Here is an 18,527-nt window from a genome sequence, read left to right as displayed (position 1 = left end):
GACACCTCTGCTGTCTGAACTGATAGTGCTAACAGCACTGCTGGTACTCTGAATTTTAGCATGTGGGTAAACAGGCAAATTGCTTATACTGCTCAACAATAATTTTGAGTGGCTTCAGGCATTTCTCTGCCAACTAATATACACTGTGGAACTACCCTGTGTGCCATTAGCCTCAATTAGCTTGTACAGTAAAGGATACAGTGTGGCAACATAGTGGGAACTTCAGCCCCAAATACATTAAATACAATGAGAGGCAATGATTTCCGATACCCCAGACCCCCATACCCTTCTAAAAAGCAGAGTTTTGGAGGGCCGGAGAAGTTTTCAGCAATATAGAGAAGAAAAATCTCAAGACTCATTTGCTTTGCTAAACGTGCTTACATGCCCAACCTAGTGGCAGACATGAGAATAGCACCAAAGCAGGAGAAACCCTGTTTAGCAATTATTCGACTTGAGTCATATTAACAGTACATTGAGCAGGAGAAACAATAGGTTATCTGAAAAATTTCTATAGTATAGTGCTGGCTCCTTTTAAAAGCTTAGACTCAATGCCTACAACACCAATATTACAACTAAAAAAATTACATTTGTTGGTTTAAGATTAAAATTTAAAATGGTAGAGTTAAATATTTGCTATGTAAACAGTGTCATTTTAAAAATAAAATTACACCTTAAAAATCATGTCAGAATCCCTTTTTTGGGCCTTTAATAGTTTATGCTCTGGGGCCTAGCAACTTCTACTACATCATCAGCATCACTGATGCTGAGAAATTTTTCTTATACACAAGATAATGTGGGAGAGAAGTACAAATGTTGTGGTTATGGACGAATCAAGATCTAAGAATCAAAGGGTGATTTACTAATTTTAATTTTCCAAAAACCTATCATAAATACATTCAATGTTTTTTTTACAGTTGCGTGGTTCTCAGCTGCTAGCTTATTTGCGAATAAACTTACGAAGCTGATCTTGTTGATTTGCTGAGAACACCTGTACATTCCCTCAGTTTGGGGAGCACTGTCAGCCACACCACAGGTGAACTGTTTCATTCATAGATATACATTTGTGGGATAAATGCTTCTAATTTGTGTTCATTCAGAAGCAAAGTTAAATTGAGGAAATGAGTCAGGTTCCAACCATATCCCCTTGATGAGAGTGTCAGTGTGAATGCTTATACACAAAGTTTCACAAGAAGCTATTGTTTTAGGCAGATTCTTAGGAAATCTGATAAATATCCTTTCTGTTTTCAACAGATCTCTTTAAAGCTCTTTGAAGGCCAAAAAATTAGAGCAGCTTTCACTCTATGAGGGGAGAGCCAAAGTAACCAACTTTTTTAGTGTAATATTTGCCTTGTTTAATCTGCTAATGCATAATTCTGTGCATATAAATATGATGGGCAAATTAGCTAAACAATCTTAGCTAGATGAGAAGGTTTTAAACTATTCATTTGATGTTGACTTCCAGAACACAGTTGGAGTGAATATGTGCAGCGTTTGGTACTATTTGGGGATTGAACAGGCAGCTTTGAACTGGGCAGCCTTAAATTGGACTGTCCAGTTCAAACCTGGGCAAGTGACAACACAACACAGTGTTATAAACAAACTTGGTTGATCAACATGTGCTGCTGCTCAGAATACATAGGAAGTACGTGCCAGGCTGGTCACTATTCTTTTATATTAAATCTAATAGAGAAGTTTACATACAAAAGTCTTAGATGACAGGTGTGATCTTAAATGTATTGCAAAATCTTATCCCATAAAACCCCCTCCAAAAACTTTCCTATTAGTGTCAAATTACCAGATCTACAGTAACCTGGCTGAAAATGGGATTTTTTTTTGAATAATTTCTTTACTTCAAATTACCAATTTCTTGGCACAGTGCCACACATCAGAGAATTGTGGAAGATTATGGGGGCCATTTACTAATGGTCAGATTTTTATTTATTTTTTGCTTTCAGATTTTTTGATAAATGTCAGACATTTGTGGAAATGAGTTTATTCAAATTAAAAAAAAAAGAAAAATTTGAGTTTTAGTAAATCTGCCTCTATGTAAAGTGGTCTATCAACCACAGAACTAAGCTTGTTTAGTACCCTTTGGGTGAACACCATCAATTCTTGTACAATAATTTACTTCCACATGGGTGTCTTTTGAACTTCTCAGGAGTACTCATGTCACCTACAGTTAAGCTTTATTAAATTCAACCTATTAAAAAGGAAGCAGAGCTTTTGAAAACATAAAAAAAAAGAAAAATTTGAGTTTTAGTAAATCTGCCTCTATGTAAAGTGGTCTATCAACCGCAGAACTAAGCTTGTTTAGTACCCTTTGGGTGAACACCATCAATTCTTGTACAATAATTTACTTCCACATGGGTGTCTTTTGAACTTCTCAGGAGTACTCATGTCACCTACAGTTAAGATTTATTAAATTCAACCTATTAAAAAGGAAGCAGAGCTTTTGAAAAAAACATCAGTCAACACTGAAGACTGGACCATACTGAAGCATCTGTGCTCCAGTCTTCAGTGTCTGCTTGTGGTTTACAAAAAATTCTGATGCTGAACCCCTGAAGCTTATGGTCTTTGGATTTTTTTAAAAATATGACCCCCCCCCCCCCAGGGATTCTTTTAGCATATCCCCAATTAATGTTCTTTTTCTGACTTGGTTACTTCATTACTCTACTGACAAGCAGCTGCATCGTCATTGAGGTGGGTGCAGCCCATCCCTGGCAAAGATTCTGTAGCCGATTGAAAAATCAGCCCAGTTCTCCAGAAACCCACCAATCTCTCAGCCACGCATTAATCCCCTAAATTCCTGCTGCCTTCTCAACTTATCAACTATCATAACTTACGATAGTTTTTTAAATCTTTCTTAAGGACCTCCCCCCCCCCTCTAACTTTGTCATTGGTACCTATGTGTAAGCAACACACAGTTCGGCATGTAGGGTCCTCGCGGCAAATTACCCTATCCACCTTTCTAATAATTGAATCCCCTACAACTATAGCCTGCCTTCCCTTCCTAGCACTACTCCCCCCCCACCTGTATAAGAGGTGCTGGCTCTCAAGGTGCTCTGAGAGTCAGCCTGCTCTATACATGCTAACTCTGAGCTGTCTTCCCCAGCATCTTCACCTAAAATGGCAAATCTGTTGGTTTGTACAAGCTGTGGACCAGCCCCCCTACCCTTCCGACCCCTACTTCCCCTCTTAACTGTCACAAACTTGTCTCCCTCATTAACCTCCACTGTATCCTTCTCCACCCCCCACTACACTGGCCCCTGTCAGTGGTTGCTCCGTGAGCCTCCTGTTCTCCCCCAACATTCATGTTGTCCCAATTCTATCCCTCAAACTTCCCTGGGTGAATGACTTAAATTCTGTATTTACATAAAGGCAAACCCCTTCACAATTGTCATTTCCTGTGTCCCTACAAAAAAAGTTATAGTGAACTCACCTACACCCACCTTTCTGGTATAAATCAGTCCAGGCTTTATAAACCCAAAACTTACTTTACATAGTTACATAGTTACATAGTTACATAGGGTTGAAAAAAGACCTGTGTCCATCAAGTTCAACCCATCCAAGTAAACCCAGCACACCTAACCCACACCTACCAATCTATACACTCACATACATAAACTATAAATACAACCACTAGTACTAACTGTAGATATTAGTATCACAATAGCCTTGGATATTCTGATTGATCAAGAACTCATCCAGGCCCCTCTTAAAGGCATTAACAGAATCTGCCATTACCACATCACTAGGAAGGGCATTCCACAACCTCACTGCCCTCACTGTGAAAAACCACCTACGCTGCTTCAAATGGAAGTTCCGTTCCTCTAATCTAAAGGGGTGACCTCTGGTGCGTTGATTGTTTTTATGGGAAAAAAGAACTTCCCCCAACTGCCTATAATCCCCTCTAATGTACTTGTACAGAGTAATCATGTCCCCTCGCAAGCGCCTCTTTTCCAGAGAAAACAACCCCAACCTCGACAGTCTAACCTCATAGTTTAAATCTTCCATCCCCTTAACCAGTTTAGTTGCACGTCTCTGCACTCTCTCCAGCTCATTAATATCCTTCTTAAGGACTGGAGCCCAAAACTGCACTGCATACTCAAGGTGAGGCCTTACCAAGGACCTATAAAGGGGCAAAATTATGTTCTCATCCCTTGAGTCAATGCCCTTTTTTATACAAGACAGCACTTTATTTGCTTTAGTAGCCACAGAATGACACTGCCTGGAATTAGACAACTTGTTATCAACAAAAACCCCTAGATCCTTCTCCATTAAGGATACCCCCAACACACTACCATTCAGTAGATAGTTTGCGTTTATATTATTTCTACCAAAGTGCATAACTTTGCACTTATCAACATTGAACCTCATTTTCCAGTTTGCTGCCCAGTTATCTAATTTTGTCAAATCGCTCTGCAAAGCGGCAGCATCCTGCATGGAACTTATAGTTTTGCACAATTTAGTGTCATCAGCAAAAATAGAAACAATACTGTCTATGCCCACCTCCAGGTCATTAATAAACAAGTTAAACAGCAAAGGCCCAAGGACTGACCCCTGCGGTACTCCACTAACCACACTGGTCCAATTAGAAAATGTTCCATTTACAACCACTCTTTGTACTCTATCCTTCAGCCAGTTCTCTATCCAATTACAAATATTATGTTCTAGGCCAATATTCCTTAATTTGATCATTAACCTTCTGTGAGGTACTGTATCAAACGCTTTAGCAAAGTCCAAGTAGATGACATCAACTGCCATTCCAGCATCAAGGTTCCTACTCACCTCCTCATAAAAGGCAACTAAATTAGTCTGGCAAGATCTGTTACGCATAACCATGCTGGCACAAACTAATAGTATTGTGAACTGCAATGTATTCAAGTACCCTATCCCTTATTACCCCTTCCAAAAGTTTTCCTACTACTGATGTCAGACTAACAGGCCTATAGTTTTCAGGCTGAGAACGGGATCCCTTTTTAAATAACGGCACCACATTAGCAATCCGCCAGTCTCTTGGCACCATGCCAGACCTCAATGAATCCTGAAAAATTAAGTGAAGAGGCTTGGCAATCACAGCGCTCAGCTCATTTAATACCCTGGGATGAATCCCATCCGGCCCTGGACCTTTGTTTACCTTTACATGTTCAAGTCTCTTTTGAATTTCCTCCCGAGTGACCCATGCGTCAGTAGCTAAATTACTAGAACTGGGCATATTACAAGGGAAGCCTTCATTATCTGGCTCCTCAGATGTATAGACAGATGAAAAATAAGAGTTCAAAATTTCAGCTTTTTCCCCGTTTTCATCAACCAACGTACCCCCCCGTGATAATAAAGTTCCCACCCCTTCTTGCTTCATTTTTTTACTATTCACATAATTAAAAAATAATTTTGGATTCTTTTTACTCCTAGCTGCAATATCCCTTTCCATCTCTATTTTAGCTTGCCTGATAGCTTTTTTGCATGCTTTATTTGCTTCCTTGTACCTGATGAAAGTTTCCGCTGTCCCAGCTAACTTGAATGCCCTAAAAGCACGTTTTTTCTTACCAACCTCGACAATAACACTTTTATTCAGCCATAAAGGTTTTGCTTTGGGATGCCTCTCCTTGCTTACTAGGGGGATATACTGTTGTGTATACCTTCAAAGCAATGTTTTAAAGATGTTCCATTTTCCTTCTGTGTCTAACCCCATGAAAAGCCTTTCCCAGTTGACACATTGCAGAGATGCCCTTATACTGGCAAAGTCTGCACGTCTAAAATTGAGTGTTTTAGTTACTCCCTTATAGCGCTGTCTCTGCAGCATTATCTCAAAGGAGACCATGTTGTGATCACTGTTCCCCAAATGCTCACCCACACAAATGTTAGAGATAAGTTCATTATTATTAGAAATCACTTTCTTACATGCTAGCTCCCTCTGCCATTCTAATACTGTGCATTACATCCATAGTTAAATAAACACATGCTTTAAAGCCTCCCAATAACTTTATCATTAGTAATAATATGTACTTTATTGTTTTTATGTTCTAAAGGAGCCAAAATTTAGTACCTGCAGTCAAATGTTGCTGCCCCTGGTAAGATGCCACCATAAACAAGGTACTTATCTTGCCTCTTGGCAGACTTGCCCTTATTTCTGACCTTTTCAAATTTGTTTTGCTAAATTCTCATCTCAGTAAACCCCATTTTTAAATAAAGCTAATTATCCATTTTACATGTTTAAAAAATACATTTCTCTAAGGTTAGATGTGGCATCTACACAATGATAGAACACTTGGGGTTAACCTTGCCAGGAACCCATGGGAAGCTCTGCTGAACAAACCAATTGAAGCCCTTCCCATATCTGCTCTATGCCTTATTACTTACATTTTAAGTGCTACAAACAGACTATTGCAGCTGCTTGGAAAACTCAATTTCTAGCTTTTGGAAAAGTAAAGGAAAGAATGTAGACAGTATATTTATATGACAAATTATTAGCACAATCCCTAGAAGCCCATAAACCATTCAACAAAATCTAGTGTCCTTGGCAAATGTACACTTAAAATGGAAAGCATTTCCTGAGCCATTTCCTTTGTTTAGAGCAAACATGTTGGCCTTCACACCAATGGTCAGCTGATTTCTTTGTCTTTATACAATATTGAGGAGTAGGATTCCCCCTCTTCCTTTCCCTCCCTCTGGCTCCCCCAGTAATTATACCTTAGGGTGATGGCACACAGAGACATTTGTCACCCGCAGTTAAATATGGGCTACCGTTGTCAACAAATCTTCCCAGAATGCTTTCCAACCAGCAATGAAGTGAGTAGCCAGTCACAAAACATACACGACACTTCGTTTTCCAAAGTTGCCCGAAGTTTCCTTGCAATGCATGTGTATGCTTTGCCACCAATTACTTTCTTGCCATTGGAGAAGCATTTAGGGGAAATTTGTCACCTGCAGTAATCTAGATTTTACCACAGGCAACAAATCTCCCCATGTGCCATAAGCCTAAGGGTTTCCCACCAGCGATTTAACTTATTGTTAGTAGGAAAGCATTTTTGGAAGATTAGTCGCCCACGGTAAAGCAGATGAAAAATTGTTATAAAAATAATTTTTCGATTGTTTTTGTATGCCAGTCCCTAAACCAATTATAATGTTACTGAATACATTATTATGTATTGTGCTGTGTCAAAATTGTCCCTCATTAAATTTCCTTTAATTTTTTTCCTTAGTATATAGAGCCCCATACAAGGAAAAGAAAAACTTTGCATCCTCCTCAGGGTGTTCCAAAACATTGCACTTTTGCTTTTCTTTTACTGGAAGTTATGCTGACACTTATAAAAATCTGCCACAAATCTGGATTCTAAGATTTTAATTTTTTTATATCATGTCCAAGCATGTGTTTCAGGTTTAGTATTGGGAAGTTTCCAAAATGTTGCAACAGGCTGCTTCTATTGTCCTTGCTCAGTTTCCGAGTACATTACTGTAAGCTAGTTATTATTTTTGGAGCCTTAGCTGTATGTCCTTAGGGAGGTACTACAAATTCACGTTTGGCTTGTTTTAGGTTTTTAACCCCAGTCTTGCATTTTGCATTGCCATAAGGTGGCCATACACATACAGATTTAAGCTGCCGATTCGGGTCCTTTAGACCGATTCAGCAGCTTATCTGTGCATGTATGGGCTCCCCCAACATTTGGCCTAAAATTTGGCAGATCTCAATCTTGCAGGTTTGATTTTCCTGTTGGATCAGGAACCGCATCAGCTTGTTGATTTTCAAGTGACCTGTAACCCTAGCTCTGAGCACTTTTGGAGCTGACATTCATTTTCTGTATTAAGTGGTTTCTGAGATGCCAGCATGGGACAGTTTTTAGAATAGCAGCTCTTTTTCAAGGCCCACATTTTTTAATGTACTTCCTGTATTCAGTTAAGCCTGAACCTCTATAAACTTGACAAAGGTCTGAATATTGTGCAAAGCACTGCGCATAGAAATATGAATTGCAAGTGCTGTTTAATAACTTATAATGTTGAAAAACACACCACCATCGTGTGCAGTGTGTTTGCTCTTTTTGTAAAATGCAGCAGTCAGATGTAGGAATTGTGCCAAACAAGTTTAACAACCTATAGAACACTTAAAATAGTTTAGGTTGGGAACAGATGATAAGCCCTCACTGCTATACACTACAGATAAAACACACTTCATAGTACATATCCAAAATAACCTCTGAAAGCGTCAAGAAACCACTATTTAAAAAGGGTATTTATAACATGCGATAACAGCAAAAGAGATGTTAATTGCTTGACATTTACCAGATCCCATTAAAAAAGACAACAGTAATAATGTCAATTTGAATGACATAAGGTATTCTGGACTCTGTTTTTCATAGAGCTTAAAATGATATACAGTAAATGATGTTCATCATCTTTAAATTACTGTAATGTGCATAGTGCTGTGAATCTCTCCACCTTGGAATCTTAGAGTCTTGCTCACCATAGGCACTGATTGCAATGACGAGCTACAATAAGAATAGGACAGGTCTCAAAAAGAAATATACATAATAATAAAAATAACAATAAGTAAATTCAGTGTGCAATGTGTCTTAATAATGTGCTTACAAAGACATTTTTTTAGAAATATTCTGGCATAATAAATGACTGACAAGAAGTTATTAAATTGCTGTCACTGCTGTCAGTTGCATGCCGTTGGGTGCATTTGCTTTTTCTAAGAAAGCATGCAGTAAGAAATTTCACACGTGAAGGAAAGAAAGTGTGTTTTAAGGATTTTAACTTTTTGCCTACAAATTTTGAAAAGATTAGCCTGCCTTTTGATAATTTGCCCAATGCAAAGATAGTCCCCTGAAAACTTCAGTATTTGTGCCACAGAGCAGGAGGTTGTTGTAAACCCTTACCCTTACTCATTCCTGATCATGCCCTTTGTTTGATGCATGCACTAACTATAGCTTTGACTTATGACTACATTACCTGCTTGCCCACATGCATTCATTCCATCCCCAGGATGATCAATTACCCATACATAATCAATTTGAATATAGGGCAACTTTATTTCAGTTTTGGGCATTAATAACAGTTTGCCAGTTCTGCATTATTTTATATAAGACAAAAGACAAAAATTACAACACATTATATCCTGTTTGCTGTTTGTAATCTGAGACGTTACACACTGCTACACACTGTTTTTTTTTATCATATTGCAAAGTAGAAAAAGAAGTACTTTTGGCACAGGATTTCTCTTAAAGGGATGGTTTATCCAAAAGCCATTTAGGGGCTGCTGGCACTTGATCCCTTACTAGTTTGCCACATACCACAAACAATTGTGTGGGCAGCAATGAGACTGGTGAGTGGGGTACAAAAATGCAGCAGGCCCTGTGGTTGTGGTTGGGGCCGTCTTGTCTTTAAATTTTCAAGGTTGTTGAACACCAGTTAGAGTAATTTATTGTAAATTAAGAATCTACTTTAAAGGTAAACCAATTTCCACATTTATAAGAAATATTCCCTTAGATACATAGGGGCTGATTCATTAAAACACGAGTTTGAATGCCAAATGGGAAAATACAATTTTCTGAAGATCGCAAATATCACAAAAATGCTTATGAAAAAATCGTATTAGTCACGATAATATCGTATTGGCGATCTGAAAGTCACAAAACAGTGGCAGAACCTTTCCGAATTTTTCGCGCAAGCGTACGAAAAAATCTGTGAAAATGTGCTTGGGGCGTTTGAATGAACGCTCCGAGCGTTCGTGTCTTAATAAATCTCCCCCATAGGGTTGAAAAAAGACCAGAGTCCATCAAGTTCAGCCCTTCCAAGTAAACCCAGCTTTTTTTGCTTTACAATAGTTTCTCCCTATATGGCATGATAAGAAATTTATAACTTTTAAAAATGTAAGGAGAAGGCCCAATGTTTTTATATAAAGAGACTTATTTTCAGTAAATATTGTATACAAAGTTAATGGGCATATTTATTTAAGAGTAAAAATAGAGCTCATCACAGGTCGGCAGAAAGATGTCTGCCTTACTGCCTACTCTAATGGCAGATAGCATATGTTTTTGCCATTTTATCAACTGTCTTCCACTTCATAAATGACCCCTTAAATGTATTAGTGTATTAGTTTTTAAAAATGGCTGCCACTGACCTCTGTAGTGAGGACTACTTGAACAACAATGTGAAGGCAATAATAGGTACTTTGGCTAAACAATGGACACAATACTGGTAAGTATGCTACACTGGTGCATGGAGCTATGGCATTCACTTAAAGTACAATGGCAAATAGGGTGTTTTGACCAAGTCTATGATCTTTTGCCCGCAAATGCACCAGGCACATTGCAACCCCCAAGCAACATTTATGCTGAAATTGTCAGGAAATAATGCATCGTGGGTTAAAAAAGGTGACTTGTGTCTGATATTGCACTTTGCACATTTTTTTTCTCATAAACTGGCCAGTAAATAAGGGTGGGGGAATCCTCTCAGCGGTGGAGAGCTCTATGATGAATGCTTATAGGCTGTTCTACTTAAACTTAAACCAGTTAGGGTATAATTTGTGGTGAACATGGATTTTTTTTACCTGCATATTCTTTGTTATATCCTTGGATATGCTTATTGTAGAAGGACAACTGCTGTTATTATAATGTTTTCAGTAATGTATATAATAACATTCTAAAGTTAAGGGGGAACTGAACAGATATTGGATATCAAAAGGAAGCTCAAACCCAAGTCCACATTGGGGAACACCTCTGCTTGTGAATTAAATTAGTTTATATTTGGTACAGGTATAGGACCCATTATCCAGAATGCTCGGGACCAAGGGTATTCCGGATAAGGGGTCTTTCCATAATTTGGATCTCCATACCTTAAGTCTACTAAAAAATCAATAAAACATTAATTAAACCCAATAGGATTGTTTTGCATCCAATAAGGATTATTTATATCTTAGTTGGGATCAATTACAAGGTACTGTTTTATTTCTACATAAAAAAAGGAAATCAGTTTTAAATTTCTGAATTATTTGCTTATAATGGAGTCTATGGGAGATGGGCTTTCCGTAATTCGGAGCTTTCTGGATAACGGGTTTCCGGATAAGGGGTCCGATACCTGTACAACATTCTTCATATTGCCAGCCTGAAAAATACAGGATTCCTTACCTAGCCTATGAGAAATAAACAGCTGGAAGTGCCCTTGGTTAAACATTTGAACACTTTATATATATATATATATATATATATATATATATGACATATACTTACATACACAGAAACTAAGAATAGTTCATTTTTCTGCCTTTTCGTTTTGTCTTGTAGTCTATGGTTTAAATTTAATAAAGGTTATTAATAAATATTTTATTTATCCTATCCAAAAGCCATGCATATATTCATTCTGGCATCTCTGTTTCTCCAGAGCAGAAATAGTCTAATACCCTTTAAATGACCTTTTAAATCCTGTTTCCAGGGCCGATAAAATTACAGTAATGTAATACTTTAACTGAGTGTTTAATTCTATAATCTGTATTTATTTTGTCTTTAATATATTTTTTTTATTATAGTTTTAGGATTGAGATTTTTTTTCTCATTAGTCTTTTCTCACATTTCTTTCAATAGATCCTTTAAGGTACCAGGAAAGAGATCTAAGAAGGTTTCTAAGGCTTTATCTTTACACACACTACAAAGTTATTTTCCTATTAATACCTGATGTTGGATGGCATTATAACAAGTTTAAGGTAAGGTCTGGTTTCAGAGGCTAAGATGTTCATGTTTAGAACATGAGATGACCCATTTACTTGAATCCACTTGTAACAGAACCGGGCGTATATCATAGCCCAATCGTATTATTTGTGAACCTAAACTTTACATTTGGGAGTTAAGGGCGAAGACACATGGGGTCAATTGGTCGATGCTACTTTTTAAAAAGTAAACTATTTAGCACACTACAAATCATTGTGCGATTAGTCACAGTAACTTGTATACAGTATTTGCATATGGTGGTTAAGTCACTACGACTAGTTGCCGCAATCATAGTCGTGGTGACTAATTACCCCATGTATCTTCACCCTAAGCGGCCCTTTATGATCTGGGTAACTGCATATTTGTCAGATTTTTCTTTAAACCCTGGGAGAATCACAGTCTTTGTATTTTCTATGTTTTTCACATTGGATTTGGTATTGTAAAATACCAGAACACTGCAAATATTTCCCAATATTTCTTGCTTAAAAAATACTGTTTACAGTGGGAGAGTTTGTGCAAATGTATCTAAAGCAAAACTGTAGAGTCTCAACCAAGGAAAAATAGATTCATTTGAGTAAGTGCAGATACAGTATTCCGCTGTGCAAGCACCTGCCCCTATGGGAGCTCACAGTAGGAAAGGCTGCAAAGTATGAGCAACATGGTAGCTGTGACTGTTTTTTGCCCCTTTTACCCTATCTCTCTGTAAATTGCTGCTATATTGTTCTAGCATGTTTGGAGAATTAGCTTTGAAGTATGCATTATTTAAAAGCTGAGAGTTTAGTGATTAGTTTAGTTTAGTGATTGTTTATACAAGCACAAATCTCTGGAAGGATGTGCCTTATTGGTTACCTTAGCTGGGGCACACTATATATATCCCTGTATAGCTTCCTATGTACTATTTATGCAAGAAATACCAAAATGATCATTTCATGTATATTTTAAAAGTGCAAAAATATCAACAAAGCTTAGCATTAGCAATAAGCACTAACGCCCATTTGAATCCTTAATTTACAATGTAAATCACATTTAGGGGCAGATTTATCAAATCACGAGTTCGAATCCCAAATGGGAAAAATTGGGATTGGAAACGAAAATTCCCTTAGATACATAGGGGCTGATTCATTAAAACACGAGTTCGAATGCCAAATGGGAAAATACAATTTTCTGAAGATCGCAACTACCACGAAAATGCTTTCGAAAAAATCGTATTAGTCACAATAATATCGTATTGGCGATCCGAAAGTCGTACCGTACAATTGTAAACAGCGGTAAAAAACAAAAAAATGGCCAAAAATACGCTCCGAGCATTCATGCCTTTGTAAATGTGCCCCTTAGAGTATTATTGATTATGAATACAATTTTAAATGACCAGTATTTACCAAAAGTTAGCACTTGTTACTGCTTGGTAAAATTTTATTTATGTTGTTAAATCAAGCCCTTCAGATAGTAGTACATTCATACAACCGTGTAATGTTGCTTTCTATATTTTACTGTGACTTTTTACATTGTTTACATTTTAAAAATGAATTAGTTTAATGTTTCCCACTCTTAAGTTTCCACTTAGCATTACAGTAAGCCTTGTTATTAGCATTTGTCAGCGACAGGAACCTTATCATCTGTTGAGCATGCTTTCAGACTGAATTCTGGTAGCAGAGCAGTTGTTACAGCCTACTGTATGTACACTGTTTCCATTTCTCAGCTACTTCTAAAGTTGGTTAATGATTTATATATAATGCTATAACGGAGTTGGTAAACTTGCTTACTGCTGCTGGGAAATGTTAGGTTAGGTAGATTTTTTTTAAAAAAACTAAAAATAAATAGCACCTGAAAAGTAAATATTCATGTTTGAACACTATAAGTTTTATGGAGGTGAACTAGTCATTTATGCAGGGATCCCCAACCCATGTCTCAGGGGCAACTTGTTACTCTCAGTGCCCCCAGTTATTTTTGAACTCCTGACTTGGGGGCAAGTTTTGGTTGAATATAAACAAGATTTACTAACAAATAAAGCCTCCTGTAAGCAGATAGTGTGCATAGAGGCTACCTAATAGCCCTTATTTGGCACCTCCATTAAATTTTTGGGGCTGTGACAGACGGGCAGATTAGTCGTCGTGCCACAAATCTCCCGAAATGCCATCCCACTGGCGAGAATGTAAATCGCTGGTGGGCGCCGTGATTTTGCCGAAGTCGCAAAAGTTTCCTCTCGAGGCAACTTCCGCGACTTATATGGCGTATGGCATCCCACCGGCAATTTACATTCTCACCGGTGGGATGGCAATTCGTGGAGATTAGTCGTCCCCGACAAGGGAGATTTGTCACGCAGCGACTAATCTCCCTGTCTGGCACAGCCCTTATGATGCTTGTGTTGCTCTCCAAGTCTTTTTACATTTGACTGTGGCTCACGAGTAAGAAAGGTTGGGGATCCCTGCCTTTATGTATGCTCAGTAGAGGCTGAGGGAGGCAGCTAATATATCAGATTGTAACAATTTACAGTAGAAATCTTAGGCCTCATGTGCAAAGCGAAGGCAGCTTGCAAAGTGCAAAAAAGGCCTCAGTCACGCACTTGTTTTTTGCTATTCACATACTGCGTTAAGCCACCTGTAAATGAATGCAGACCTTTGTGTGCCGACCTGCGTCAACCTGTGCACAGACCTGCTTTAAGCCTTTGGACTGCATCAGGATCCTAGAGGTGCAGGCGGGGGAGAGGCATATAGGTGTTCCCTGAACCCACATAAAGCATGGAAGATACTCAAGCTGAAATAGCATATTTTGAAGTTTGGAATATACCTGTATTTGTATCTAATATCTGTCACAGTTTTGGTAGGCAGCTCCTCTTGAGATACTTTCGAACAACAAGGCCAGAAAACCAGTGACATTTTAGTGTGATCCAGACACAACATGTACCATTGCTTTTTTATACTTTGTCCCTTGCCCGGAGCTACTTTTGACACAGGTTGCCATTTTTTTTCCTTTTGCACCAGAAATACATTACCTTCATTTTAGCCTGATCTGCCTAAATAGTACATAATAAATATTTAGAGGAACCCCAGGGAACCAAGAGTAACATGATAAATTGTAATGTAAATTCATTAAAAAGTAGAATTCATTTTCGGTTCTTGGGAATGGAAAATCTATGTAAATTGGGAGGGGGGAAGAGGAGAGTAAAAATGACATGTACAGTAACTGTAATAGTCTGATTTATACCATAGGATACTAGATTGTTGCAATAAACAATCTATATTTATTCAAGGGATACATGCTGATTTTTGGCTGCTTTGGTACCTTAATAAGGGATCTTCTTAGTATTTCTTTTGCCTGACGAACAGTCCTTCAGCACATATTTGTACTAACTGAGCTTGTTCTCCAATTACAAATAAATGGTTTCAGGTTTGCCTCTATGCGGTATTTTGTTTTATATGTTTGCTTGTAAAATCTGATCTATGGATAATGTATTATCTGTCGAGTTGTGGATTGTGGGACACAAGTTCAAGCTCTTCATTCTAGCAATCCATGTTCAAGTGAGGAAGATTAGTTGTACTGTACTTATTTACCAACATTTATCAACATTGGGCAAGAGTATGTATGCAGAAATAAATATAACACTTTCATTTTGTTCACAGAACCAGGATGGACTTAAAGAAATGCAGTGTATGGATGTTCCTGCCTCTTGTAATGGCTGTGTTCACAGCTGTTGGCTTATGGATAGTGTAAGTATACACACAAATAAATGCACCTAAAGTTAAACTAAGCCTGTTGTCTTAATAAAAATAAGTTGGACTAGCCACACTATGTACTTTTGGAATTTAACTTCTAGACAATTTTTTGTCATTATGAATATGTTTACATTTTCACTTTGCCTGAAGGGGCAACTGACCCAAAACTGCAGTTTATTGTGAGCACTTGAAATATAAGGGATTATCCCTTAAAATCTTTCTTAATCTCTTAATACACTTTGGCTAGGAATTTTGCCTTAAAGGGATTCTGTCATGATTTTATGGAATAGCTTTTATTACTACATTACACTGTGTACACCTGATTGTGAGCTTTCAGAAACAGCCAGTTTAGCACTGTGCAACTGCTTTTCCCAAATCTTGCCATGACTTGTCTCCTATTCTCCTGCTTGGGTTATTCTCATATCTACCACTAGGCGGGAGTTCATTTTAATCTATATCAGGGCTGTCCAACTGGCGGCTGTGTGGCCCCCCACCCCTGTCTGGCTGCTGTGACTGCTTACCTTTGAGTAAGCTTGAAATGGTATCAGTACTGAGATTAACTGGCCCCCTGCATTGTTCACACCTTTTAGTCTCTACAGTGTTCACCCTCTGCATTGTTCACAACTCAGGCTCAGACTGTAAGCGCCCACATTGTTTACCAGTTCACACCTGTAAATCACCAAAACACACACATGTTAAATATTGGGCAATTCTCTGCCTCTGCATCACAGCAATGATTGAGAATGTTGCCAGCTGTCATATGTAGTTTCTTCACTTATTCATTTCTTATGTTATTGTAAAAATCTCAAGTATTTAATTTTACTTCACTTTTCTTACACAGATATTTTATTGCCATAGAAGACAATAGAATTTTTCCATTAAACCTAGACAGGTAATCACATTTTCCATTCTTTTTTTAAATACTGTAATTACAGCTGTTTTCAATTTTTAACCTTGATTTTACTATCCTTGTTTTACTATAGCAGACCACCCGCAAAAAGGCCTCCGTATATAAGGTAAATAAGTGTACTTAAACTGGATTGACTGCAGTATATTAATAATGTTGTAGCTATAAAGATATGCTTTATATTTTATAGTATTGCAGGTGACGAGCCCCCTGCAAGCTGTGTGTTTAGCCAAGTCATGAACATGGCAGCATTTCTAGGTAGGTAGGAAAAGCCTGAATTTGATTTTTTTTTTAATTTAACATAAAAATAGCAGTTGTGCAATCTGGCTATACATGACAGTAAGGAAATAGATGTGGTGGCATTCTTCCAACAAACAAATCCTTCTTGTCCTCTTTAGCCCGCTCACTGTTTCTTTCTGCTGTGATAGAAAACTACAAAGTAAAATAAATGTTTTACTAACGCTGCTTGAAGATACTGCCTTCCCATAACCCTCTTAATCTCCTTGCAGACTAAATTCTCAGTGTGGGAAAATCTTATGAAAGTAGATTGGCTGGCACATTGCCAAGCACAGACAGCATAGTCTGACATCTTTGGGGGCATTGGTAGACGAATGCAACTGACTCAAAGTAAGATAACATTAAATCTAGAGAACTAAGTCTAGAGCATGTTACACTTTGCAAGCACAGTTTGTTATCTCTTGAATTGTTTTGGCACTATGCCATAAAATATATGCTATAAAAATATATAGCCATGTGGAGGATCAGTGTTTGAGCAAGACAATACTGTTCTGTCTGCTTTAAACTAACTACATTTTCCCCTGTATATAAGATAAATGAGAGGTTGACAGGTCTTATTTTAAACCATTTCTGTCTGTTCTTAGGATCATTCTGTTTTTTTTTCAAATCTGTGTTTAAGGAAACCATGTCACTTTTTTGTAGACCAGAAGCACTGAAGTGGGAAATTCCATGGCCATTTCAGTGATTATTTTTCTTCATTTAAAATAAATCTCCTAAACTATGCTGCTGGAGTAATTAGACCATTACGTTTTCCACATTGTTGCTTCTGAAAAGTTCATTAAACCCTGCAGTGCAGTACATCTCCCTATGGCGGTGTATGAATGCATGGGCAGTTTGGCCAATTGTGTTTCATGGTTTACTAAATGATTAGTATAGAAGATAAACCCAGAGAATAACAATATTTTTTAGGGAAGTTCAATGTAGGATACATAGCTCAGAAACACAAAGGGTAAGTCTATGATTCACCTGCTTATCGATCCATACAGGAGCTATAAAAAATCTGAAACAAGAACAATTGTTATCGATTTTATGTAAGAGCTATATAAAGATACATCAGAATAGCACAGTTGCAGTGCTCAGTTAATGTTTTAATGCAGTTGCATTTTTATATTACTACTTTGGTTTGCAATGCATAAATGTGTGTATATGCTGCTAACTTATTGACTTCCCTGTCTTGTATCATCTGCAGTAATGCATTTGCTCAATTATCTACAATATTAATGCAATTATTATAGAGATATATTACCTACAAATTGCTGATTGTGGAAAGCCATTGTACCTAATGCATGCATGTTTTTAAAAAGGGGATGTCTAGAAAAGAGTTTCTTAGATCTGTACTGGCGACCCCACCTCAATAGTATCCATATTATAAAAAAATAAGGGTTCAGTCAAGACCATAGCTGTATTCTACAGAAACACATATTTTGCAATTGATTTACTACTTTGTCTGCTCTGTTAACCTTACGTGGGGTAAAGTGAATATTATTAAACAAGGTAGTTATAGTGTAAAGTGTTGCAGTACTTGTTGGTATAGATTTAGATTTTGTTGTAGAAACAATAACAGTAGTGAGATACTGGGCATTAAAAATGTCTATCCAAAAATTAGGATGATGACATAACACATGACCATAGCTACCCTTTAAAACTGCCAAACAAATGCATGTATGGGACCTGGGGTTTCTGGATACGATGCATTTGTGTGAATTGGATCTCCATACCTTAAGTCAGGGATCCCCAACATCTTACTTGTGAGCCACAGTCAAATGTAAAAAGATTTGAAGAGCGACACAAGCATTATAAAAGTTCATGGAGGTGCCAAATAAGGGCTAAGGTTGGCTATTAGGTAGCCTCTATGCACACTATCAGCTTACAGGAGGCTTTATTTGGTAGTAAATCTTGTTTTTATTC

At 37.6% G+C, this 18,527-nt stretch overlaps 1 protein-coding gene across 2 annotated transcripts in view; it reads left to right on the top strand.

Annotated features, from left to right (window-relative positions):
* Positions 1–18,527, top strand: part of tmem150c (transmembrane protein 150C) — a 56,202-nt gene that overhangs the window by 30,262 nt on the left and 7,413 nt on the right. For both annotated transcript variants that reach the window (XM_012955415.3, XM_002936457.5), the window contains exons 2-6: positions 11,580–11,698; positions 15,323–15,409; positions 16,257–16,307; positions 16,399–16,431; positions 16,513–16,580. In XM_012955415.3, the coding sequence (XP_012810869.1) occupies positions 11,670–11,698; positions 15,323–15,409; positions 16,257–16,307; positions 16,399–16,431; positions 16,513–16,580 (268 nt within the window). In that variant the 5' untranslated portion in view covers positions 11,580–11,669. The remainder of the gene's footprint in view (positions 1–11,579; positions 11,699–15,322; positions 15,410–16,256; positions 16,308–16,398; positions 16,432–16,512; positions 16,581–18,527) is intronic.

The sequence above is a fragment of the Xenopus tropicalis genome, chromosome 1 (assembly GCF_000004195.4).
Source record: "Xenopus tropicalis strain Nigerian chromosome 1, UCB_Xtro_10.0, whole genome shotgun sequence".
In the NCBI taxonomy this organism is placed as follows: domain Eukaryota; kingdom Metazoa; phylum Chordata; class Amphibia; order Anura; family Pipidae; genus Xenopus; species Xenopus tropicalis.
Note: the sequence above shows the minus strand (reverse complement) of the source record. Positions and strands in the feature narration are given on the sequence as shown.